This window comes from Coregonus lavaretus (assembly GCF_964263955.1).
Source record: "Coregonus lavaretus genome assembly, chromosome: 4".
NCBI lineage: Eukaryota > Metazoa > Chordata > Actinopteri > Salmoniformes > Salmonidae > Coregonus > Coregonus lavaretus.
The window spans coordinates 74,234,868-74,255,600 of record NC_139991.1 but is presented as its reverse complement, the minus strand read 5'-3'; the positions used below and the strand labels follow the sequence as shown (position 1 = coordinate 74,255,600).

The 20,733-nt window shown below is 43.0% G+C and overlaps 1 protein-coding gene across 1 annotated transcript; it reads right to left on the bottom strand.

The window, feature by feature from the left end:
- Positions 1–2,400: 2,400 nt before the first annotated feature.
- On the bottom strand, positions 2,401–20,162 carry hint1 (histidine triad nucleotide binding protein 1). The gene is made up of 3 exons (XM_084159149.1): positions 19,785–20,162; positions 16,794–16,898; positions 2,401–3,289 (listed from the first exon to the last, which is right to left on the bottom strand). The coding sequence occupies exons 1-3, from the start codon at positions 19,893–19,895 to the stop codon at positions 3,125–3,127; spliced, it is 381 nt and encodes a 126-aa protein (XP_084015275.1). The 5' UTR covers positions 19,896–20,162; the 3' UTR covers positions 2,401–3,124.
- Between the last annotated feature and the right edge of the window lie 571 nt (positions 20,163–20,733).

Here is a 20,733-nt window from a genome sequence, read left to right as displayed (position 1 = left end):
TGAAGGAAACTTAGTAAGCAGATGGAAAGGTAAATAGTACATGAGATTCAGAAAGATGGGGATTGGTTGAGAAGCTTTCTATCTTTCCATCAGTGGTGGCTGTTGGCAATTTAAATCGGAGGGCGAGGTCATTAATGGCTGAAACAGAATGGAATGGTAGCAAACACGTTTCCATTCCAGCCATTACTATGAGCCGTCCTCCTGTCATCAGCCACCGCTGCTTTCTATGTTATATATAGTTTTTTAATCATGAGGGCAAAACTTCACTTTCAGATAACAGAAATGCAACACAGTTCAACTGATTTAAATGTGAATTATTGTCTGTAGATTACCTGTATACTACAAACCTTTCTCACATCCACACACAGCAAATTGGAGTAAAACACAGGCCCCAGTTTAATAAATTGCAAATACCGATCAACTGTGCCACAGATTCATTAAGAATGTTTCCATTAAATATAGGAGCAGAGATGTATGAAATACTGGGGCAACTACAATTTGCTTTGCTGTTTGTGGAATGGAGGTGGGAAAGGTTGGCAATCTACAGATAATCGTTTTGGAGCAATCAGATTTGTATTGGTTGCACTGTGTTGCATTTCTGAAGGAGTGGCCCTTAATTGTTGACACTGCCACGTTGGGATATTACAACAACAAAGACGTTAATGCAAACAATGAACCCTTTTTTTTTTTTTACTCTGACATCATTGTACTTGCGATAGAACAGCAGCATACTGATTTTTTTTGTTACCCCGATGCTCCCCAACTCTGCTTTGTCAACAAAACAAAAACAATTACGACAGCCGTGGGGCGGACAGTGGTGCTGTTTTCCCCCGGCTGCAGATTCCATCTTCCTAAATGGATGAGACTGTTTTCAACATTATTGTAAGAGCCTCTTTCATACATCCACGATTGCTTCCATCCTCTCTCAAAACACATTGGAGAAGGGTTAAATGGCTGGTTGAAAACAGATGAAAACAGTATTGGTTGAATACTTTTTTTGCAAATCCAATATTTTTTCCACTTTGATTCCACGTCACAATACGTTGACAAATTATGTTTAAACAACGTTGATTCAACCAGTGTGTGCCCAATGGGTCATGATTTAAACCCTATCATTAAACTTCATGAAGCTACAGGCTAAGCAGAGACTATTCAATGAAGCAAGTAGCCTGGTGGTTTGATTAATTTGACATGCAACCTATTGGTGTTACTGTAGGAAGCTTTTAATACTTATTTTTAGGCTTTCAATTTATAAGGAGTGAGATCTAGGTATTTCCACCCCCATTTTATCATCTAAACCAGTGTTTTCCCATCTCCAATCCTCCAGTACCCCCAACAGTACACCGTTTTGTTGTAGCCCTGGACAAGCACACCTGATTCAGCTCATTGAGGGCTTGATGATTAGTTGAAAAGTTGAATCAGGTGTGCTTGTCTGGGGCTACAATAAAAACGTGTACTGTTGAGGGTAATCGAGGACCAGGGTTGGGAAACACTGATCTAAACCACATTAGTATGAAACCACTGAATCTAACTAAACTGTCTATGTACTTCTCCTCAAATGAAGAGTACATGATACACAGGCCACTATTTATAGCTAGCAGCTCGGTCTACGCATTATCAGCAAAGCAAATTAGTTTTCAAAAAGCAGAAAGACAAACTTAGTTTAAATTAGCATATTAATAGGCTGAGAGATGAAGGCCTTCTGAGGCACTTGATTTGAAACACCCACATCAGATTTCTGCTTCACACTACCCTTTGTTCTCCAGCAGTGCAACTGAGGTGCATTCCAATTTCTTCCACTAGCACCGCCCCTCTTGTGGCCTGTAGGCTAACTGCAACCGGCTATTTTTAGCTCCAACAGCTCACACTCACACTTACAGGATCTCTCATTCAATTTGCCAGATTGTCAGAGTAGAATTCAAAATGTTTTATTCCAGAGGACTTTGAATTAGTTCTTGCTCTCAAACTGTTTTTAGTGATTTGAAAGTCTAAAAACTGGCATATGTGAACAACCTTATAGAAAAGCTATTGGCATCCTTTTAACTCGTGCAATCACATGTAATGTAGTAATATGACAATGGGGGTTGTATTTGCATGTAAATTACATTGACATTTTCAGCGGCAGTGTGTTATGAAATTGACAAGGTGCACGGTAAAGCTGACATTGTGGGGACCTTGATAGCGATTCATACATCGGGGCTAAGCAGCTCAAATCTGCACAAGAGGGAGATTACTCATGGATCTTCATTGTTTTGGTGCACATGCTGATAAGAGAGTCCAAACTTTCTCAAAGAGAATGTCATGTGAATTTCTATCTCTAATTCAACCTAAGCTTGAATCATTACCAGAGGTTGTAAGGCTCTGGTTTTCATCATCAATGATTCAAGGTCCACAACCCACAAGGATTATCTGTATATTTATTCATGGAGAGCTCTGACGCCAAAAACACAAACATACGGTTTTATACTTCCTGAACTTGACTCCACCCACCTTTAGGTGGCTTTTCTAAACAGTTTCCGCCTTCCCCATCCCTCTTGAATGTTTAGTACCGCCCCCTCTGTTAGTGGGTTGACCCTACATGATAATTCTAACATTTATACTGTATTTGGGGTGAAATCCTTTAGTCATTATTCTTAAAATCCAAATTAATCTAACAGAGAATAATGGCAACAATAAGCATATAATTAAAAAAGCTAAATAAACTCCTTGATTGCCGACTTCAAGTACAGCGATAATTATTCCGTCACGGCAACTGTAGGAAGGCGTGTGCACACAGCACAAGTACAAACGGCCAAGTAGCCAGCCGTGCTCGCTACACCAGTTACATTCACGCAGGCTATAGTAGAGTGCATTTAAAATTCCCATTGCGTCATCAATAAAATGTACATTTAGACAAAACCAGAATAAACCAAACATTTCCTGTCTCTGGGAAATTGAAGGAGAAGAAAGGTCAATCACACTGTGGCGCTTGTGAAGTGCATTTATTTACCACCTATATATTTTCACATTAGGTCTACGTGACAGACTGACAGTCAAATAAGTTGCATTGGGACAGCGTTGGACTATCTGGGGATAAAGAGATGACAGACGGTAGTCCGGTGGTAGCGACGGTCTGTGTGGACAGTTAGCCGGGGGGCCAGCCCAACTGGCGTCCGCCCATCACATGGATATGAATGTGGTAGACTGACTGGCCGCCGTCGGGCCCGTCGTTCAAGACCAGCCTGTAGCCCTTGGCCAGGCCAATCTGTTCGGCACACTTCTTGGCCACTATCATCATGTGGCCCAGGAGCTGTGACATCACAAGGGAAGAAAAATAGACTTTATTTTGTATTTATTTAACTAGGCAAGTCAGTTAAGAACAAATTCTTATTTATAATGACGGGCTACCAAAAGGCCTCCTGGTTGGGACGGGGGAGGGGATAAAAAAATAATAAATAGGACAAAACACTCATCACGACAAGAGAGCCAACACAACACTACATAGAGCCACCACAACACTACATAAAGAGAGCCACCACAACACTACATAAAGAGAGACACCACAACACTACATAGAGCCACCATAACACTACATAAAGAGAGCCACCACAACACTACATAAAGAGAGCCACCACAACACTACATAAAGAGAGCCACCACAACACTACATAAAGAGAGCCACCACAACACTACATAAAGAGAGCCACCACAACACTACATAAAGAGAGCCACCACAACACTACATAAAGAGAGCCACCACAACACTACATAAAGAGAGCCACCACAACACTACATAAAGAGAGCCACCACAACACTACATAAAGAGAGCCACCACAACACTACATAAAGAGAGCCACCACAACACTACATAAAGAGAGCCACCACAACACTACATAAAGAGAGCCACCACAACACTACATAAAGAGAGCCACCACAACACTACATAAAGAGAGCCACCACAACACTACATAAAGAGAGCCACCACAACACTACATAAAGAGAGCCACCACAACACTACATAAAGAGAGCCACCACAACACTACATAAAGAGACACCACAACACTACATAAAGAGAGCCACCACAACACTACATAAAGAGCCACCACAACACTACATAAAGAGAGACACCACAACACTACATAGAGCCACCACAACACTACATAAAGAGAGCCACCACGACACTACATAAAGAGAGCCACCACAACACTACATAAAGAGAGCCACCACAACACTACATAAAGAGAGACACCACAACACTACATAAAGAGAGACACCACAACACTACATAAAGAGAGCCACCACAAGACTACATAAAGAGAGCCACCACAAGACTACATAAAGAGAGACACCACAACACTACATAAAGAGAGCCACCACAACACTACATAAAGAGAGACACCACAACATTACATAAAGAGAGCCACCACAACACTACATAAAGAGAGCCACCACAACACTACATAAAGAGAGACACCACAACACTACATAAAGAGAGCCACCACAAGACTACATAAAGAGAGCCACCACAAGACTACATAAAGAGAGCCACCACAAGACTACATAAAGAGAGACACCACAACACTACATAAAGAGAGACACCACAAGACTACATAAAGAGCCACCACAACACTACATAAAGAGAGCCACCACAACACTACATAAAGAGCCACCACAACACTACATAAAGAGAGCCACCACAACACTACATAAAGAGAGCCACCACAACACTACATAAAGAGAGCCACCACAACACTACATAAAGAGAGACACCACAACACTACATAAAGAGAGCCACCACAACACTACATAAAGAGAGCCACCACAAGACTACATAAAGAGCCACCACAACACTACATAAAGAGCCACCACAACACTACATAAAGAGAGCCACCACAACACTACATAAAGAGAGCCACCACAACACTACATAAAGAGAGACACCACAACACTACATAAAGAGCCACCACAACACTACATAGAGAGCCACCACAACACTACATAAAGAGAGCCACCACAACACTACATAAAGAGAGCCACCACAACACTACATAAAGAGACACCACAACACTACATAAAGAGAGCCACCACAACACTACATAAAGAGCCACCACAACACTACATAGAGCCACCACAACACTACATAAAGAGAGACACCACAACACTACATAAAGAGAGACACCACAACACTACATAAAGAGAGACACCACAACACTACATAAAGAGAGACACCACAACACTACATAAAGAGACACCACAACACTACATAAAGAGAGCCACCACAACACTACACAAAGAGACACCACAACACTACATAAAGAGAGACACCACAACACTACATAAAGAGAGACACCACAACACTACATAAAGAGAGCCACCACAACACTACATAGAGAGCCACCACAACACTAGATAAAGAGAGCCACCACAACACTACATAAAGAGAGACACCACAACACTACATAAAGAGAGACACCACAACACTACATAAAGAGAGCCACCACAACACTACATAAAGAGAGCCACCACAACACTACACAAAGAGACACCACAACACTACATAAAGAGAGACACCACAACACTACATAAAGAGAGACACCACAACACTACATAAAGAGAGACACCACAACACTACATAAAGAGCCACCACAACACTACATAAAGAGAGCCACCACAACACTACATAAAGAGAGCCACCACAACACTACATAAAGAGAGCCACCACAACACTACATAAAGAGAGTCACCACAACACTACATAAAGAGACACCTCAACACTACATAAAGAGAGCCACCACAACACTACATAAAGAGAGCCACCACAACACTACATAAAGAGAGCCACCACAACACTACATAAAGAGAGCCACCACAACACTACATAAAGAGAAACGCCACAACACTACATAAAGAGAAACGCCACAACACTACATAAAGAGAGACACCACAACACTACATAAAGAGAGACACCACAACACTACATAGAGCCACCACAACACTACATAAAGAGAGCCACCACAACACTACATAAAGAGAGACACCACAACACTACATAAAGAGAGACACCACAACACTACATAGAGCCACCACAACACTACATAAAGAGAGCCACCACAACACTACATAAAGAGAGCCACCACAACACTACATAAAGAGAGCCACCACAACACTACATAAAGAGAGCCACCACAACACTACATAAAGAGAGCCACCACAACACTACATAAAGAGAGCCACCACAACACTACATAAAGAGAGCCACCACAACACTACATAAAGAGCCACCACAACACTACATAAAGAGCCACCACAACACTACATAAAGAGAGCCACCACAACACTACATAAAGAGAGCCACCACAACACTACATAAAGAGAGCCACCACAACACTACATAAAGAGAGCCACCACAACACTACATAAAGAGAGCCACCACAACACTACATAAAGAGAGCCACCACAACACTACATAGAGCCACCACAACACTACATAAAGAGCCACCACAACACTACATAAAGAGCCACCACAACACTACATAAAGAGAGCCACCACAACACTACATAAAGAGAGCCACCACAACACTACATAAAGAGAGCCACCACAACACTACATAAAGAGAGCCACCACAACACTACATAAAGAGAGCCACCACAACACTACATAAAGAGAGCCACCACAACACTACATAAAGAGAGCCACCACAACACTACATACAGAGAGCCACCACAACACTACATAAAGAGACACCACAACACTACATAAAGAGAGCCACCACAACACTACATAAAGAGAGCCACCACAACACTACATAAAGAGAGACACCACAACACTACATAAAGAGAGCCACCACAACACTACATAAAGAGCCACCACAACACTACATAAAGAGCCACCACAACACTACATAAAGAGAGACACCACAACACTACATAAAGAGAGACACCACAACACTACATAAAGAGAGACACCACAACACTACATAAAGAGCCACCACAACACTACATAAAGAGAGCCACCACAACACTACATAAAGAGAGCCACCACAACACTACATAAAGAGAGCCACCACAACACTACATAAAGAGAGCCACCACAACACTACATAAAGAGAGCCACCACAACACTACATAAAGAGAGCCACCACAACACTACATAAAGAGAGCCACCACAACACTACATAAAGAGACACCACAAGACTACATAAAGAGAGCCACCACAACACTACATAAAGAGAGCCACCACAACACTACATAAAGAGACACCACAACACTACATAAAGAGAGACACCACAACACTACATAAAGAGAACCACCACAACACTACATAAAGAGAACCACCACAACACTACATAGAGCCACCACAACACTACATAAAGAGACACCACAACACTACATAAAGAGAGACACCACAACACTACATAAAGAGAGCCACCACAACACTACATAGAGAGAGACACCACAAGACTACATAAAGAGAGACACCACAACACTACATAGAGCCACCACAACACTACATAAAGAGAGCCACCACAACACTACACAAAGAGACACCACAACACTACATAAAGAGAGCCACCACAAGACTACATAGAGAGAGCCACCACAACACTACATAAAGAGACACCACAACACTACATAAAGAGAGCCACCACAACACTACATAAAGAGAGACACCACAACACTACATAAAGAGAGACACCACAACACTACATAAAGAGAGACACCACAACACTACATAAAGAGAGACACCACAACACTACATAAAGAGAGACACCACAACACTACATAAAGAGAGACACCACAACACTACATAAAGAGAGACACCACAACACTACATAAAGAGAGCCACCACAACACTACATAAAGAGAGAGACCACAACACTACATAAAGAGCCACCACAACACTACATAAAGAGACACCACAACACTACATAAAGAGAGACACCACAACACTACATAAAGAGAGACACCACAACACTACATAAAGAGAGCCACCACAACACTACATAAAGAGAGAGACCACAACACTACATAAAGAGAGACCACAACACTACATAAAGAGAGCCACCACAACACTACATAAAGAGAGCCACCACAACACTACATAAAGAGAGACACCACAACACTACATAAAGAGAGCCACCACAACACTACATAAAGAGAGAGACCACAACACTACATAAAGAGAGACCACAACACTACATAAAGAGAGCCACCACAACACTACATAAAGAGAGACACCACAACACTACATAAAGAGAGACACCACAACACTACATAAAGAGCCACCACAACACTACATAGAGAGCCACCACAACACTACATAAAGAGAGCCACCACAACACTACATAAAGAGAGCCACCACAACACTACATAAAGAGACACCACAACACTACATAAAGAGAGCCACCACAACACTACATAAAGAGCCACCACAACACTACATAGAGCCACCACAACACTACATAAAGAGAGCCACCACAACACTACATAAAGAGAGACACCACAACACTACATAAAGAGAGACACCACAACACTACATAAAGAGAGACACCACAACACTACATAAAGAGAGACACCACAACACTACATAAAGAGACACCACAACACTACATAAAGAGAGCCACCACAACACTACACAAAGAGACACCACAACACTACATAAAGAGAGACACCACAACACTACATAAAGAGAGCCACCACAACACTACATAAAGAGAGCCACCACAACACTACATAGAGAGCCACCACAACACTACATAAAGAGAGCCACCACAACACTACATAAAGAGAGACACCACAACACTACATAAAGAGAGACACCACAACACTACATAAAGAGACACCACAACACTACATAAAGAGAGCCACCACAACACTACACAAAGAGACACCACAACACTACATAAAGAGAGACACCACAACACTACATAAAGAGAGACACCACAACACTACATAAAGAGAGACACCACAACACTACATAAAGAGCCACCACAACACTACATAAAGAGAGCCACCACAACACTACATAAAGAGAGCCACCACAACACTACATAAAGAGAGCCACCACAACACTACATAAAGAGAGTCACCACAACACTACATAAAGAGACACCTCAACACTACATAAAGAGAGCCACCACAACACTACATAGAGAGAGCCACCACAACACTACATAAAGAGAGCCACCACAACACTACATAAAGAGAGACACCACAACACTACATAAAGAGAGCCACCACAACACTACATAAAGAGAGCCACCACAACACTACATAAAGAGAGCCACCACAACACTACATAAAGAGAGCCACCACAACACTACATAAAGAGAGCCACCACAACACTACATAAAGAGAAACGCCACAACACTACATAAAGAGAAACGCCACAACACTACATAAAGAGAGACACCACAACACTACATAAAGAGAGACACCACAACACTACATAGAGCCACCACAACACTACATAAAGAGAGCCACCACAACACTACATAAAGAGAGACACCACAACACTACATAAAGAGAGACACCACAACACTACATAGAGCCACCACAACACTACATAAAGAGAGACACCACAACACTACATAAAGAGAGCCACCACAACACTACATAAAGAGAGCCACCACAACACTACATAAAGAGAGCCACCACAACACTACATAAAGAGAGCCACCACAACACTACATAAAGAGAGCCACCACAACACTACATAAAGAGAGCCACCACAACACTACATAAAGAGCCACCATAACACTACATAAAGAGAGCCACCACAACACTACATAAAGAGAGCCACCACAACACTACATAAAGAGAGCCACCACAACACTACATAAAGAGAGCCACCACAACACTACATAAAGAGAGCCACCACAACACTACATAAAGAGAGCCACCACAACACTACATAAAGAGACACCACAACACTACATAGAGCCACCACAACACTACATAAAGAGCCACCACAACACTACATAAAGAGAGCCACCACAACACTACATAAAGAGAGCCACCACAACACTACATAAAGAGAGCCACCACAACACTACATAAAGAGAGCCACCACAACACTACATAAAGAGAGCCACCACAACACTACATAAAGAGAGCCACCACAACACTACATAAAGAGAGCCACCACAACACTACATACAGAGAGCCACCACAACACTACATAAAGAGACACCACAACACTACATAAAGAGAGCCACCACAACACTACATAAAGAGAGCCACCACAACACTACATAAAGAGAGACACCACAACACTACATAAAGAGAGCCACCACAACACTACATAAAGAGCCACCACAACACTACATAGAGAGAGACACCACAAGACTACATAAAGAGAGACACCACAACACTACATAGAGCCACCACAACACTACATAAAGAGACACCACAACACTACATAAAGAGAGCCACCACAAGACTACATAGAGAGAGACACCACAACACTACATAAAGAGAGCCACCACAACACTACATAAAGAGAGCCACCACAAGACTACATAAAGAGAGCCACCACAACACTACATAAAGAGAGACACCACAAGACTACATAAAGAGAGACACCACAACACTACATAAAGAGAGACCACAACACTACATAAAGAGAGACACCACAACACTACATAGAGACAACACAACACTACATAAAGAGAGACACCACAACACTACATAAAGAGACACCACAACACTACATAGAGAGACACCACAACACTACATAAAGAGAGCCACCACAACACTACATAAAGAGCCACCACAACACTACATAAAGAGAGACACCACAACACTCTATAAAGAGAGACACCACAACACTACATAAAGAGAGACACCACAACACTACATAAAGAGAGACCACAACACTACATAAAGAGAGCCACCACAACACTACATAAAGAGAGCCACCACAACACTACATAAAGAGAGCCACCACAACACTACATAAAGAGAGACACCACAACACTACATAAAGAGCCACCACAACACTACATAAAGAGACACCACAACACTACATAAAGAGAGCCACCACAACACTACATAAAGAGAGACACCACAACACTACATAAAGAGAGACACCACAACACTACATAAAGAGAGACACCACAACACTACATAAAGAGAGACACCACAACACTACATAAAGAGAGACACCACAACACTACATAAAGAGAGACACCACAACACTACATAAAGAGACACCACAACACTACATAAAGAGAGCCACCACAACACTACATAAAGAGAGAGACCACAACACTACATAAAGAGCCACCACAACACTACATAAAGAGACACCACAACACTACATAAAGAGAGACACCACAACACTACATAAAGAGAGACACCACAACACTACATAAAGAGAGCCACCACAACACTACATAAAGAGAGAGACCACAACACTACATAAAGAGAGACCACAACACTACATAAAGAGAGCCACCACAACACTACATAAAGAGAGCCACCACAACACTACATAAAGAGAGACACCACAACACTACATAAAGAGAGACACCACAACACTACATAAAGAGACACCACAACACTACATAAAGAGACACCACAACACTACATAAAGAGACACCACAACACTCCATAAAGAGAGACCTAAGACAACAACATTGCATGGCAGCAACACATGACAGACAAAGTTTTACAAAACACAACAAGAATGATGAATATTTCTTGCTAATCCTAGGCGCTGGAATCCCATTTGGGCCAAATGTTCTGCGAAATCACTGAAAAACCTGCTTAAAGAGACTAAAACAACTATCCATTAGAAACTAAGCAACCTTGAGTCTTGAGCTAGCCCCGGCTATCTACCTCTCCGTCTACCGGACGGGAGTAGCCAGCTAACCAGCTAACTAGCTACTTGCTATTAGCCACCGTTAGCGGCTTTTTCTCCATTGTCCGTGGCCTGCACTACCTACCAGCCGGCTATCTACCTCTCTGTCAACCGGACGGGACCTCCTAGAGTCGACACGGAGCCCTGCCGATCCATCACGACTGGTCTGCCGACGTAATCTGTGTAACCGTGTTGCTAAGAATATATTAGTCGCTGATCATGTCCTTGGCAGTGAGAATGTAGCACTACGAGTTGTGAAAGTGTGCCATAGGTCATTGCACTGGTATAGCTAACTATTAATATTGTTGTAGAAAAACATTTAGATGTTTATGTGGAATAGTATATGTTAACACCCTTGTTGATGCATGCCAATGTGTGTGTCAATGCAAAGAAAATCTAAATCTACATTGTAACAATTCATATACAATTCAGTATGAAAATGTATGCACTCACTAACTGTAAGTCGCTCTGGATAAGAGCGTCTGCTAAATGACTAAAAATTTAAAATGTAAATGTAATCGTCTGTGGTTTCAACAGGCTTCCCGTTGCGACGACCACGAAGACCCATCCGCCCGCTAGCACACGCAAACTACAACAGTGCTTCCTGCTCGCTGTGCTGAAGCACCAATTTCAACTGCTCTCGGATTCACATATCGCTGTTCACTGGACGTTATGATCACTCAGCTGCACAGCTGATGCCTGCTGGACTGTTCCTTTACACGGTATCCTGTCCTGTTTATTCTGTTTAGCCTCAGCCCAAACATTATCGCCATTACCAGTTGTTGTCTTAGCTCTCTCTAATAACACCTGTGATTGCGTTATGCCTCTCTCCCATGTCAATATGCCTTGCCTATTGCTGTTCCAGTTAGTTCTTATTATACAATTTCACTGTAGAACCCCAAGTCCCTCTCAAACTGCCTCAAATAGTTCCTTTGTTCCACCCCCCATACACGCAGAGACCTGCTCAATTGGTGCCTCCAGTGATGCTATCTCTTTCATTGTTACCCAACGCTTAGGTTTACCTCCACTATACTCATATCCTTCCATATCCTTGTCTGTACATAATGCCCTGAATCTTTTCTACAACGCCCGGAAATCTGCCCCCTTTATTCTCTGTACCCAACGCACTAGAAGACCAGTTCTTAAAGCCTTTAGCCGTATCCTTATTCTAGTCCTCCTCTGTTCCTCTGGTGATGTAGAGGCTAACCCAGGCCCTGTAGCCCCCAGTATCACTCCTACTCCCCAGGCGCTATCATTTGTTGACTTCTGTAACCGTAAAAGCCTTGGATTCTGCACGTTAACATCAGAAGTCTACTTCCTAAGTTTGAGTTATTCACTGCGTTAGCACACTCCGCCAACCCTGATGTTCTAGCAGTGTCTGAATCCTGGCTTAGGAAGGCCACCAAAAATTCTGAAATTTCCATCCCCAACTCCAACATTTTCCATCTAGATAGAACTGCCAAAGGGGGTGGTTGCAATCTACTGTAGAGATCTATCATACTATCCAGGTCTGTGCCCAAACAGTTTGAGCTTCTACTTCTAAAAATCCACCTTTCCAGAAATAAGTCTCTGTTGCAGCTTGCTACAGACCCCCCTCAGCCCCCAGCTGTGCCCTGGACACCATATGTGAATTAATTGCCCCCCATTTATCCTCAGAGTTCGTACTGCTTGGTGACCTAAATTGGGATATGCTTAACACCCCGGCCATCCTACGATCCAAACTAGATGCCCTCAAGCTCACACAAATTATCAACGAACCTACCAGGTACAACCCTAAATCCGTAAACATGGGTACCCTCATAGATATCATCCTGACTAACTTACCCTCTAAATAAACCTCCGCTGTCTTCAACCAGGATCTCAGCGATCACTGCCTTTTTGCCTGTGTCCGTAACGGGTCCGCGGTCAAACGACCACCCCTCATCACTGTCAAACACTCCCTAAAACACTTTAGCGAGCAGGCCTTCCTAATTGACCTGGCCCAGGTATCCTGGATGGATATAGATCTCATTCCGTCAGTAGAGGATGCCTGGTTGTTCTTTAAAAGTAATTTCCTCTCAATCTTAAATAAACATGCCCCATTAAAAAAATACAGAACTAAGAACAGATATAGCCCCTGGTTCTCCTCAGACTTGACTGCCCTTGACCAGCACAAAAACATCCTGTGGCGTACTGCATTAGCATCAAATAGCCCCCGCGATATGCAACTTTTCAGGGAAGTCAGGAACCAATATACACAAGCAGTTAGGAAAGCAAAGGCTAACTTTTTCAAACAGAAATTTGCATCCTGTAGCACTAACTCCAAAAAGTTTTGGGACACTGTAAAGTCCATGGAGAATAAGAGCACCTCCTCCCAGCTGCCCACTGCACTAAGGCTAGGAAACACTATCACCACTGATAAATCTACAATAATCGAGAATTTCAACAAGCATTTTGCTACGGCTGGGCATGCTTTCCACCTGGCTACCACTACCCCGGCCACCAGCTCTGCACCCTCCGCTGCAACTTGCCCATGCCCCCCCCCCGCTTCTCCTTCACACAAATTCAGACAGCTGATGTTCTGAAAGAGCTGCAAAATCTGGACCCCTACAAATCATCTGGGCTAGACAATCTGGACCCTTTCTTTCTAAAACTAGCCGCCGATATTGTCGCAACCCCTATTACTAGCCTGTTCAACCTCTCTTTCGTAACGTCTGAGATCCCCAGAGATTGGAAAGCTGCCGCGGTCATCCCCCTCTTCAAAGGGGGTGACACTCTAGATCCAAACTGCTACAGACCTATATCCATCCTGCCCTGCCTTTCGAAAGTTTTTGAAAGCCAAGTTAACAAACAGATCACCGCCCATCTCGAATCCCACCGTACCTACTCCGCTATGCAATCCAGTTTCCGAGCTGGTCATGGGTGCACCTCAGCCACGCTCAAGGTCCTAAACGATTTTATAACTGCGATCGATAATAGACAGTACTGTGCAGCCCTCTTCATCAACCTGGCCAAGGCTTTCGACTCTGTCAACCACCACATTCTTATTGGCAGACTAAATAGCCTTGGTTTCTCAAATGACTGCCTCGCCTGGTTCACCAACTACTTCTCAGATAGAGTTCAATGTGTCAAATCGGAGGGCCTGTTGTCTGGACCTATGGCAGTCTCTATGGGGGTGCCACAGGGTTCAATTCTTGGGCCGACTCTTTTCTCCGTGTATATCAATGATGTCGCTTTTGCTGCTGGTGACTCAGATCCACCTCTACGCAGACGACACCATTTTGTATACATCTGGCCCTTCATTGGACACTGTGTTAACAAACCTCCAAACGAGCTTCAATGCCATACAACACTCCTTCAGTAGCCTCCAATTGCTCTTAAACACTAGTAAAACTAAATGCATGCTCTTCAAATCGAACGCTGCTGGCACCCGCCCACCCGACTAGAATCACTACTCTCGGCGGGTCTGACCTAGAGTATGTGGACAACTACAAATACCTAGGTGTCTGGTTAGACCGTAAACTCTCCTTCCAGACTCACATTAAGCATCTCCAATCCAAAGTTAAATCTAGAATAGGCTTCCCATTTCGCAACAAAGCCTCCTTCACTCATGCTGCCAAACATGCCCTCGTAAAACGGACTATCCTACCGATCCTTGACTTCGGCGATGTCATTTACAAAATAGCCTCCAACACTCTACTCAGCAAATTGGATGTAATCTATCACAGTGCCATCCGTTTTGTCACCAAAGCCCCATGTACTACCCACCACTGTGACCTGTACGCTCTTGTTGGCTGGTCCTCACTACATATTCGTCGCCAAACCCACTGGCTCCAGGCCATCTATAAATCACTGCTAGGCAAATCCCTGCCTTATCTTAGCTCATTGGTCACCATAGCAACACCCACCCATAGTCTGCGCTCCAGCGGGTATATCTCACTGGTCATCCCCAAAGCCAACACCTCCTTTGGCCGCCATTCCTTCCAGTTCTCTGCTGCCAATGACTGGAACGAATTGCAAAAATCTCAGAAGCTGGAGACTCTTATCTCCCTCACTAACTTTAAGCATCAGTTGTCAGAGCACCTTACCGATCACTGCACCTGTACACAGCCCATCTGAAATTAGCCCACCCAACTACCTCATCCCCATATTGTTATTTATTTTGCTCATTTGCACCCCAGTATCTCTATTTGCACATCATCTCTTGCACATCTATCATTCCAGTGTTAATACTAATTGTAATTATTTTTGCACTATAGCCTATGTATTGCCTTACCTCCATAACTTGCTACATTTGCACACACTGTATATATATATATTTTCTGTTGTATTTTTGACTTTATGTTTTGTTTACCCCATATGTAACTCTGTGTTGTTGTTTTTATCACACTGCTTTGCTTTATCTTGGCCAGGTCGCAGTTGTAAATGAGAACTTGTTCTCAACTGGCTTACCTGGTTAAATAAAGGTGAAATAAAAAAAATAAAAAAAAATATGGATATATAAAAACACATTTTTATAACAGTGCCAAAATCCTTAACTGCTCAGAATTGATTAGGCTTCACGTTCTGACAGGTTTCCAATGTTCTTTACATCTGAAACATGAACTGAATAAAAACATTGGCTACACCCATAACAGAACAAACTCCTCGACTCCTAGGGACGTTTTCTGGTAGGTTTCCAATTGGTAAAGAGTTCCATCTGCTGGTCATTCATCATCTTCTACAGTTGTCAACCAATCCACCCCTACAGAGCAACATTGCATAGGGTTTTATTCCCGGGCCCAGCACTAACACAACAGACAACTAATCAAGGGTTCAATGTTCAGTTTGACCAGTTAAACCAGCTATGTTAGTGCTGGGATGGAACAAAAGCATACACACTGTAGCTCTCCAGGATCAGGTGTTTGTCACCTGGTCTAGGTTACAGAACCGATGCAACTGAATGAATGAGTTGAGGTGGTGTCATACTTACAGCCGCATCACTGTCCTCTGCTTTAGACAGTTGCACAATTGGTTTTCTCGGGACAACCAAAAAATGAGTAGGGGCCTGTGGGGTAACATCATGGAAGGCTATGCACTGAAACACACACACAGAATGAAAGTAAATAGAACATAGATTTTAATTAACAGCTCCATAGAACTCATTCATACACTCATTATATACTTTAAATCCAATGAGGAAAACTTTGATTAAGTAAAAAAGTGCTGTTGTTAATAGTTTATTCATCACACGTTTTCTTGGCACGTGCACTTTGACTGCAGCAACTCAATAGCTTATTCTAGGCAAGACAAACTCATTTTCACGATTTCACATTTTTGGTCTCATTCAGTCGTTTTTTTACCGGATTAAGTAGAATCATGTTGAAAAATAATGTAAAAAGTACCATTTATATTAATAAAACACAAGTTGAAAATGATACCGTTAATGCTTCCTGTTGTCATGGATTTTTTATTATAGCCGAGTGTCAAAACACCGGTTTCAAATGTCCAAATTCATAATCAATGTGCTGAAATAAATTGTGATGTTGAAGACCAAGACAACAATTACTCCCTATACACACACCTCACACTTGTGTTCAGATTACTTGTATTTTTACTTGTATTTTGCTAAATTAGTACCTTGTAAACTGCTCACTCACTAATATTTACCAAGCGGTCACTCCAGACTGAAATTGATTAGCTCACATCGATTTTGAATAGAAATCAATGGAACTGGGCCAATAACTGCGGCAACATGTACCGTTTGCGCTCTTCTAAAAGACAAACCACAACGAACTAGGGTATACTATATGTAACTGTGGATAGATGAGAACATGTAGTAAGCTTTTATCAACTAATTCCTTGTGGGGACATTTTTACGGTAGATGGCCACACGAAATAAAGGCAAATTTTTTTGGACTGGATAATTTCCACGAATCATCTCTCCACAGGTAGCTCTAAATAGTGACAGGGGTTGGCTTTCGTTTGAATGATAGTATGACCGGTGTAAAATGGCTAGCTAGTTAGCGGTGCGCGCTAGTGGCATTTCAATCGGTGATGGCACTCGCTTTGAGACCGTGAAGTAGTTGTTTCCCTTGCTCTGCTTCGTGGGAGGCAGTTGTTGATGTGTTCAGAGGGTCCCTGGTTCGAGCCCAGATTGGGGCGAGGAGAGGGACGGAAGCAAGACTGTTACATTGATGCTGTTGTCCAGGATTACTGGTTGCTGCGGAGAAGGATGTCAAAAGGGGGTGAGTGTAACCGGTGTGATATGGCTACCTAATTAGCGGTGTGACCTAGTGGCAATCGGTGACATCACTCGCTTCGAGACCATGAAGTAGTTGTTTACATTTACATTTTAGTCATTTAGCAGACGCTCTTATCCAGAGCGACTTACAGTTAGTGAATGCATACATGTTTTTTTTTATTTTTTTTATTCATACTGGCCCCCCGTGGGAAACGAACACACATCTCTGCCGGCCAAACCCTCCCCTACCTTGGACGACGCTGGACCAATTGTGCGCCGCCCATGTGTCTCCTGATCGCGGCCGGCTGCGACAGAGCCTGGACTCGAACCAGGATCTCTAGTGGCACAGCTAGCTAGCACTGCGATGCAGTGCCTTAGACCACTGCGCCACTTGGGAGTTGTTTCCCTTGCTCTGCAAGGGCCGGGGCTTTTGTGGAGCGATAGGTAACGATACTTCGTGGGAGGCAGTTGTTCAAACCCAGGTTGGGGCAAGGAGAGGGACAGAAGTAACACTGTTACAACAGCTTGACTACCAAATCAGTGTTATTAGTTTGTGGCCAGTGATTTTAACACTGACAGCGCCACGAATTGTCTGCGCCATTTTGAGTTTGAAAATTACAAAGGTGTTAATGGTAGACTCAGCGAAATGACGTTGCCACGACAAGCAGCACCAGAGATATTGAGACGAGCAAGATGCAAGACTTCGCTGTCACACGGTGCAGGGGTTTGCTTGGTAGCCAGGGCACCAAAAAAACGGAGGAAGCTCCAACACTACTAGGCCCAATTCACTTTCAATGGAAGGAAAGCGAGAGAAGCGGAGTGGGCGATGCGAGCATGGCGAGGGAGCTAAACAGGGCGGGACTAAAGTTGGGGAAAGCTGAACTTTATTCAAATCCTCTGCGAATATCGGTGACGCAAGTAACCAATCGAAGCACACCATAGCTTCCAACCCCTACTGGATTGGCTGACAGTGGCTGTTCATGCGTAGCACTACCCACCTTGCTTGCTAGCTAGCTTGTTAGCACATGAGAGCGAGGCGAGGCTACTGCTCCTTGTATTGTGTAAATGGCCGGTAAATTGTTATGGAAATTGCCCTATTATGCTTTTCACTTTCTGAATCTATGTCATATAGTTGAGTATAGCTTTAAGTCCTGCGACAGACAGGGGCGTCTAACAAAATCAATGGTACCAAAACCAAATATATTAATCTGATTCAAGCAATCGATTTAGTATCAGCGTGATGATTATACACTTATAATAACATCTCCAATCTGAGGTAAAAAAAATAAAAAAAGGATGAGGTGAAAATGCAAGCTTGTGTAATTTAGTAGTAACACGTTTTGTCCACAATAGGGACATTTGCGTGATTTAAAATAATTAAATATGTCAAAGTAATTAAATATTTTAGCATACAATAGTAAATGTAGCACACTCACATTTTTACAACAATGTATGACATGTACTTTTGAACGCTTGACGTCCCTGATTTTACAGTTTATGATAGCTCCAATGAGTAACATTACAGCCAGCTAGCTACCCCAGTTGTTACTGTATTTGTCTAAATACCTGGGTAATAACGGATTAATTGATAACTGGTGTTTCGCTATCAGTTTAGTTAACCAAAGTAGCCTTAGCTAGACTCAGCTAGCTAGCTAGGTGGCTTAACCGTACCATTCTTTGTTTAGTTAGCTACGGCTAGCTACATGAATGGTGTTTGCATGAAAAATTATAAATTCACACCTGATCATCTTCAAAAAATATGTTTGCAGGAATCTCCTTGCGAATGATTTTGCCGAAAATTGTATCTCCGCCGGCCTTGGCAGCCTGAGCTTTCGCTATCTCGTCAGCCATGGCGCTAGACTTTGGTCTTTGTAGCGCGCATGCGCTTGAACCTTTGCCTCATAGGTTAGAATTCATGGGCTCTGCAGAACGGCAAAACCAAACGATTGGTTAAAAATAATCATTGCCATTTTGGGATTGTCTGCGTCACTAAGGCCAATCATCAAAGACAGTACAGTATGAAGGTAGGCTAAAACTGCTTCTCCAATAGAAATCACACTCGTAGGCGATGTCACGGCCAAGTTGGCTAGCTAAGCTAATGCGTATATACACGTCATCGGGTCTAACGGTCGTCTCACGCCAAACTGCGCATGTGCAGGCCGTCAAATCAAAGGCACACCTTCGATATAAAGTTGTTTTTGACGAAAATGAAAACGTGTCAGTTTGTCACTCTAACGAACCTGGAGTAGCAACAAGTTCAGATACTTAAGGCATTGGCTCAAATCTAGGTTGAGCCTTTAGATTTCGAGAAAATTAACAACTAAGGAAGAATATTTTCCACTTCTCTCATTGACTTCTCTAACCCCAAACCTCGGCTTGGTCGCCTTCGCAAGCGTTCCCGAAAGTCTCGCGATGTTGCGCCTCTGTGTGTTTAGAAACTCTGTGGTATCAGCACTTCCTACAGTAAACGCGGATGTGCGCGGAAGCAGAGGTGTGTAATCACAGACAGAACAATGAGACAGATATTTCACCGGATGTATAAATGAGAAGCATCCGCTTGACGTTTCCACTCACTAACAAAGTCCAGTGGCCGGCAGTGGGGGAAGATGGAACGAAATGGATTTTGGCCGACATTCTGCACATTTTGTCATCCGTAAAACATTTGATCTCAATACAGTTTTCTGTTCTT

What these genes read in the sequence shown, in the direction of transcription:
- hint1 (XM_084159149.1), bottom strand. Translation starts at nt 19,895, where the DNA reads ATGGCTGACGAGATAGCGAAAGCTCAGGCTGCCAAGGCCGGCGGAGAT. An exon ending in TATTTTTTGAAGATGATCAG is followed by an intron (nt 16,899 to 19,784) that starts GTGTGAATTTAT and finishes TGTGTGTTTCAG; the next exon opens with TGCATAGCCTTCCATGATGT. An exon ending in CAGAGGACAGTGATGCGGCT is followed by an intron (nt 3,290 to 16,793) that starts GTAAGTATGACA and finishes GTGATGTCACAG; the next exon opens with CTCCTGGGCCACATGATGAT.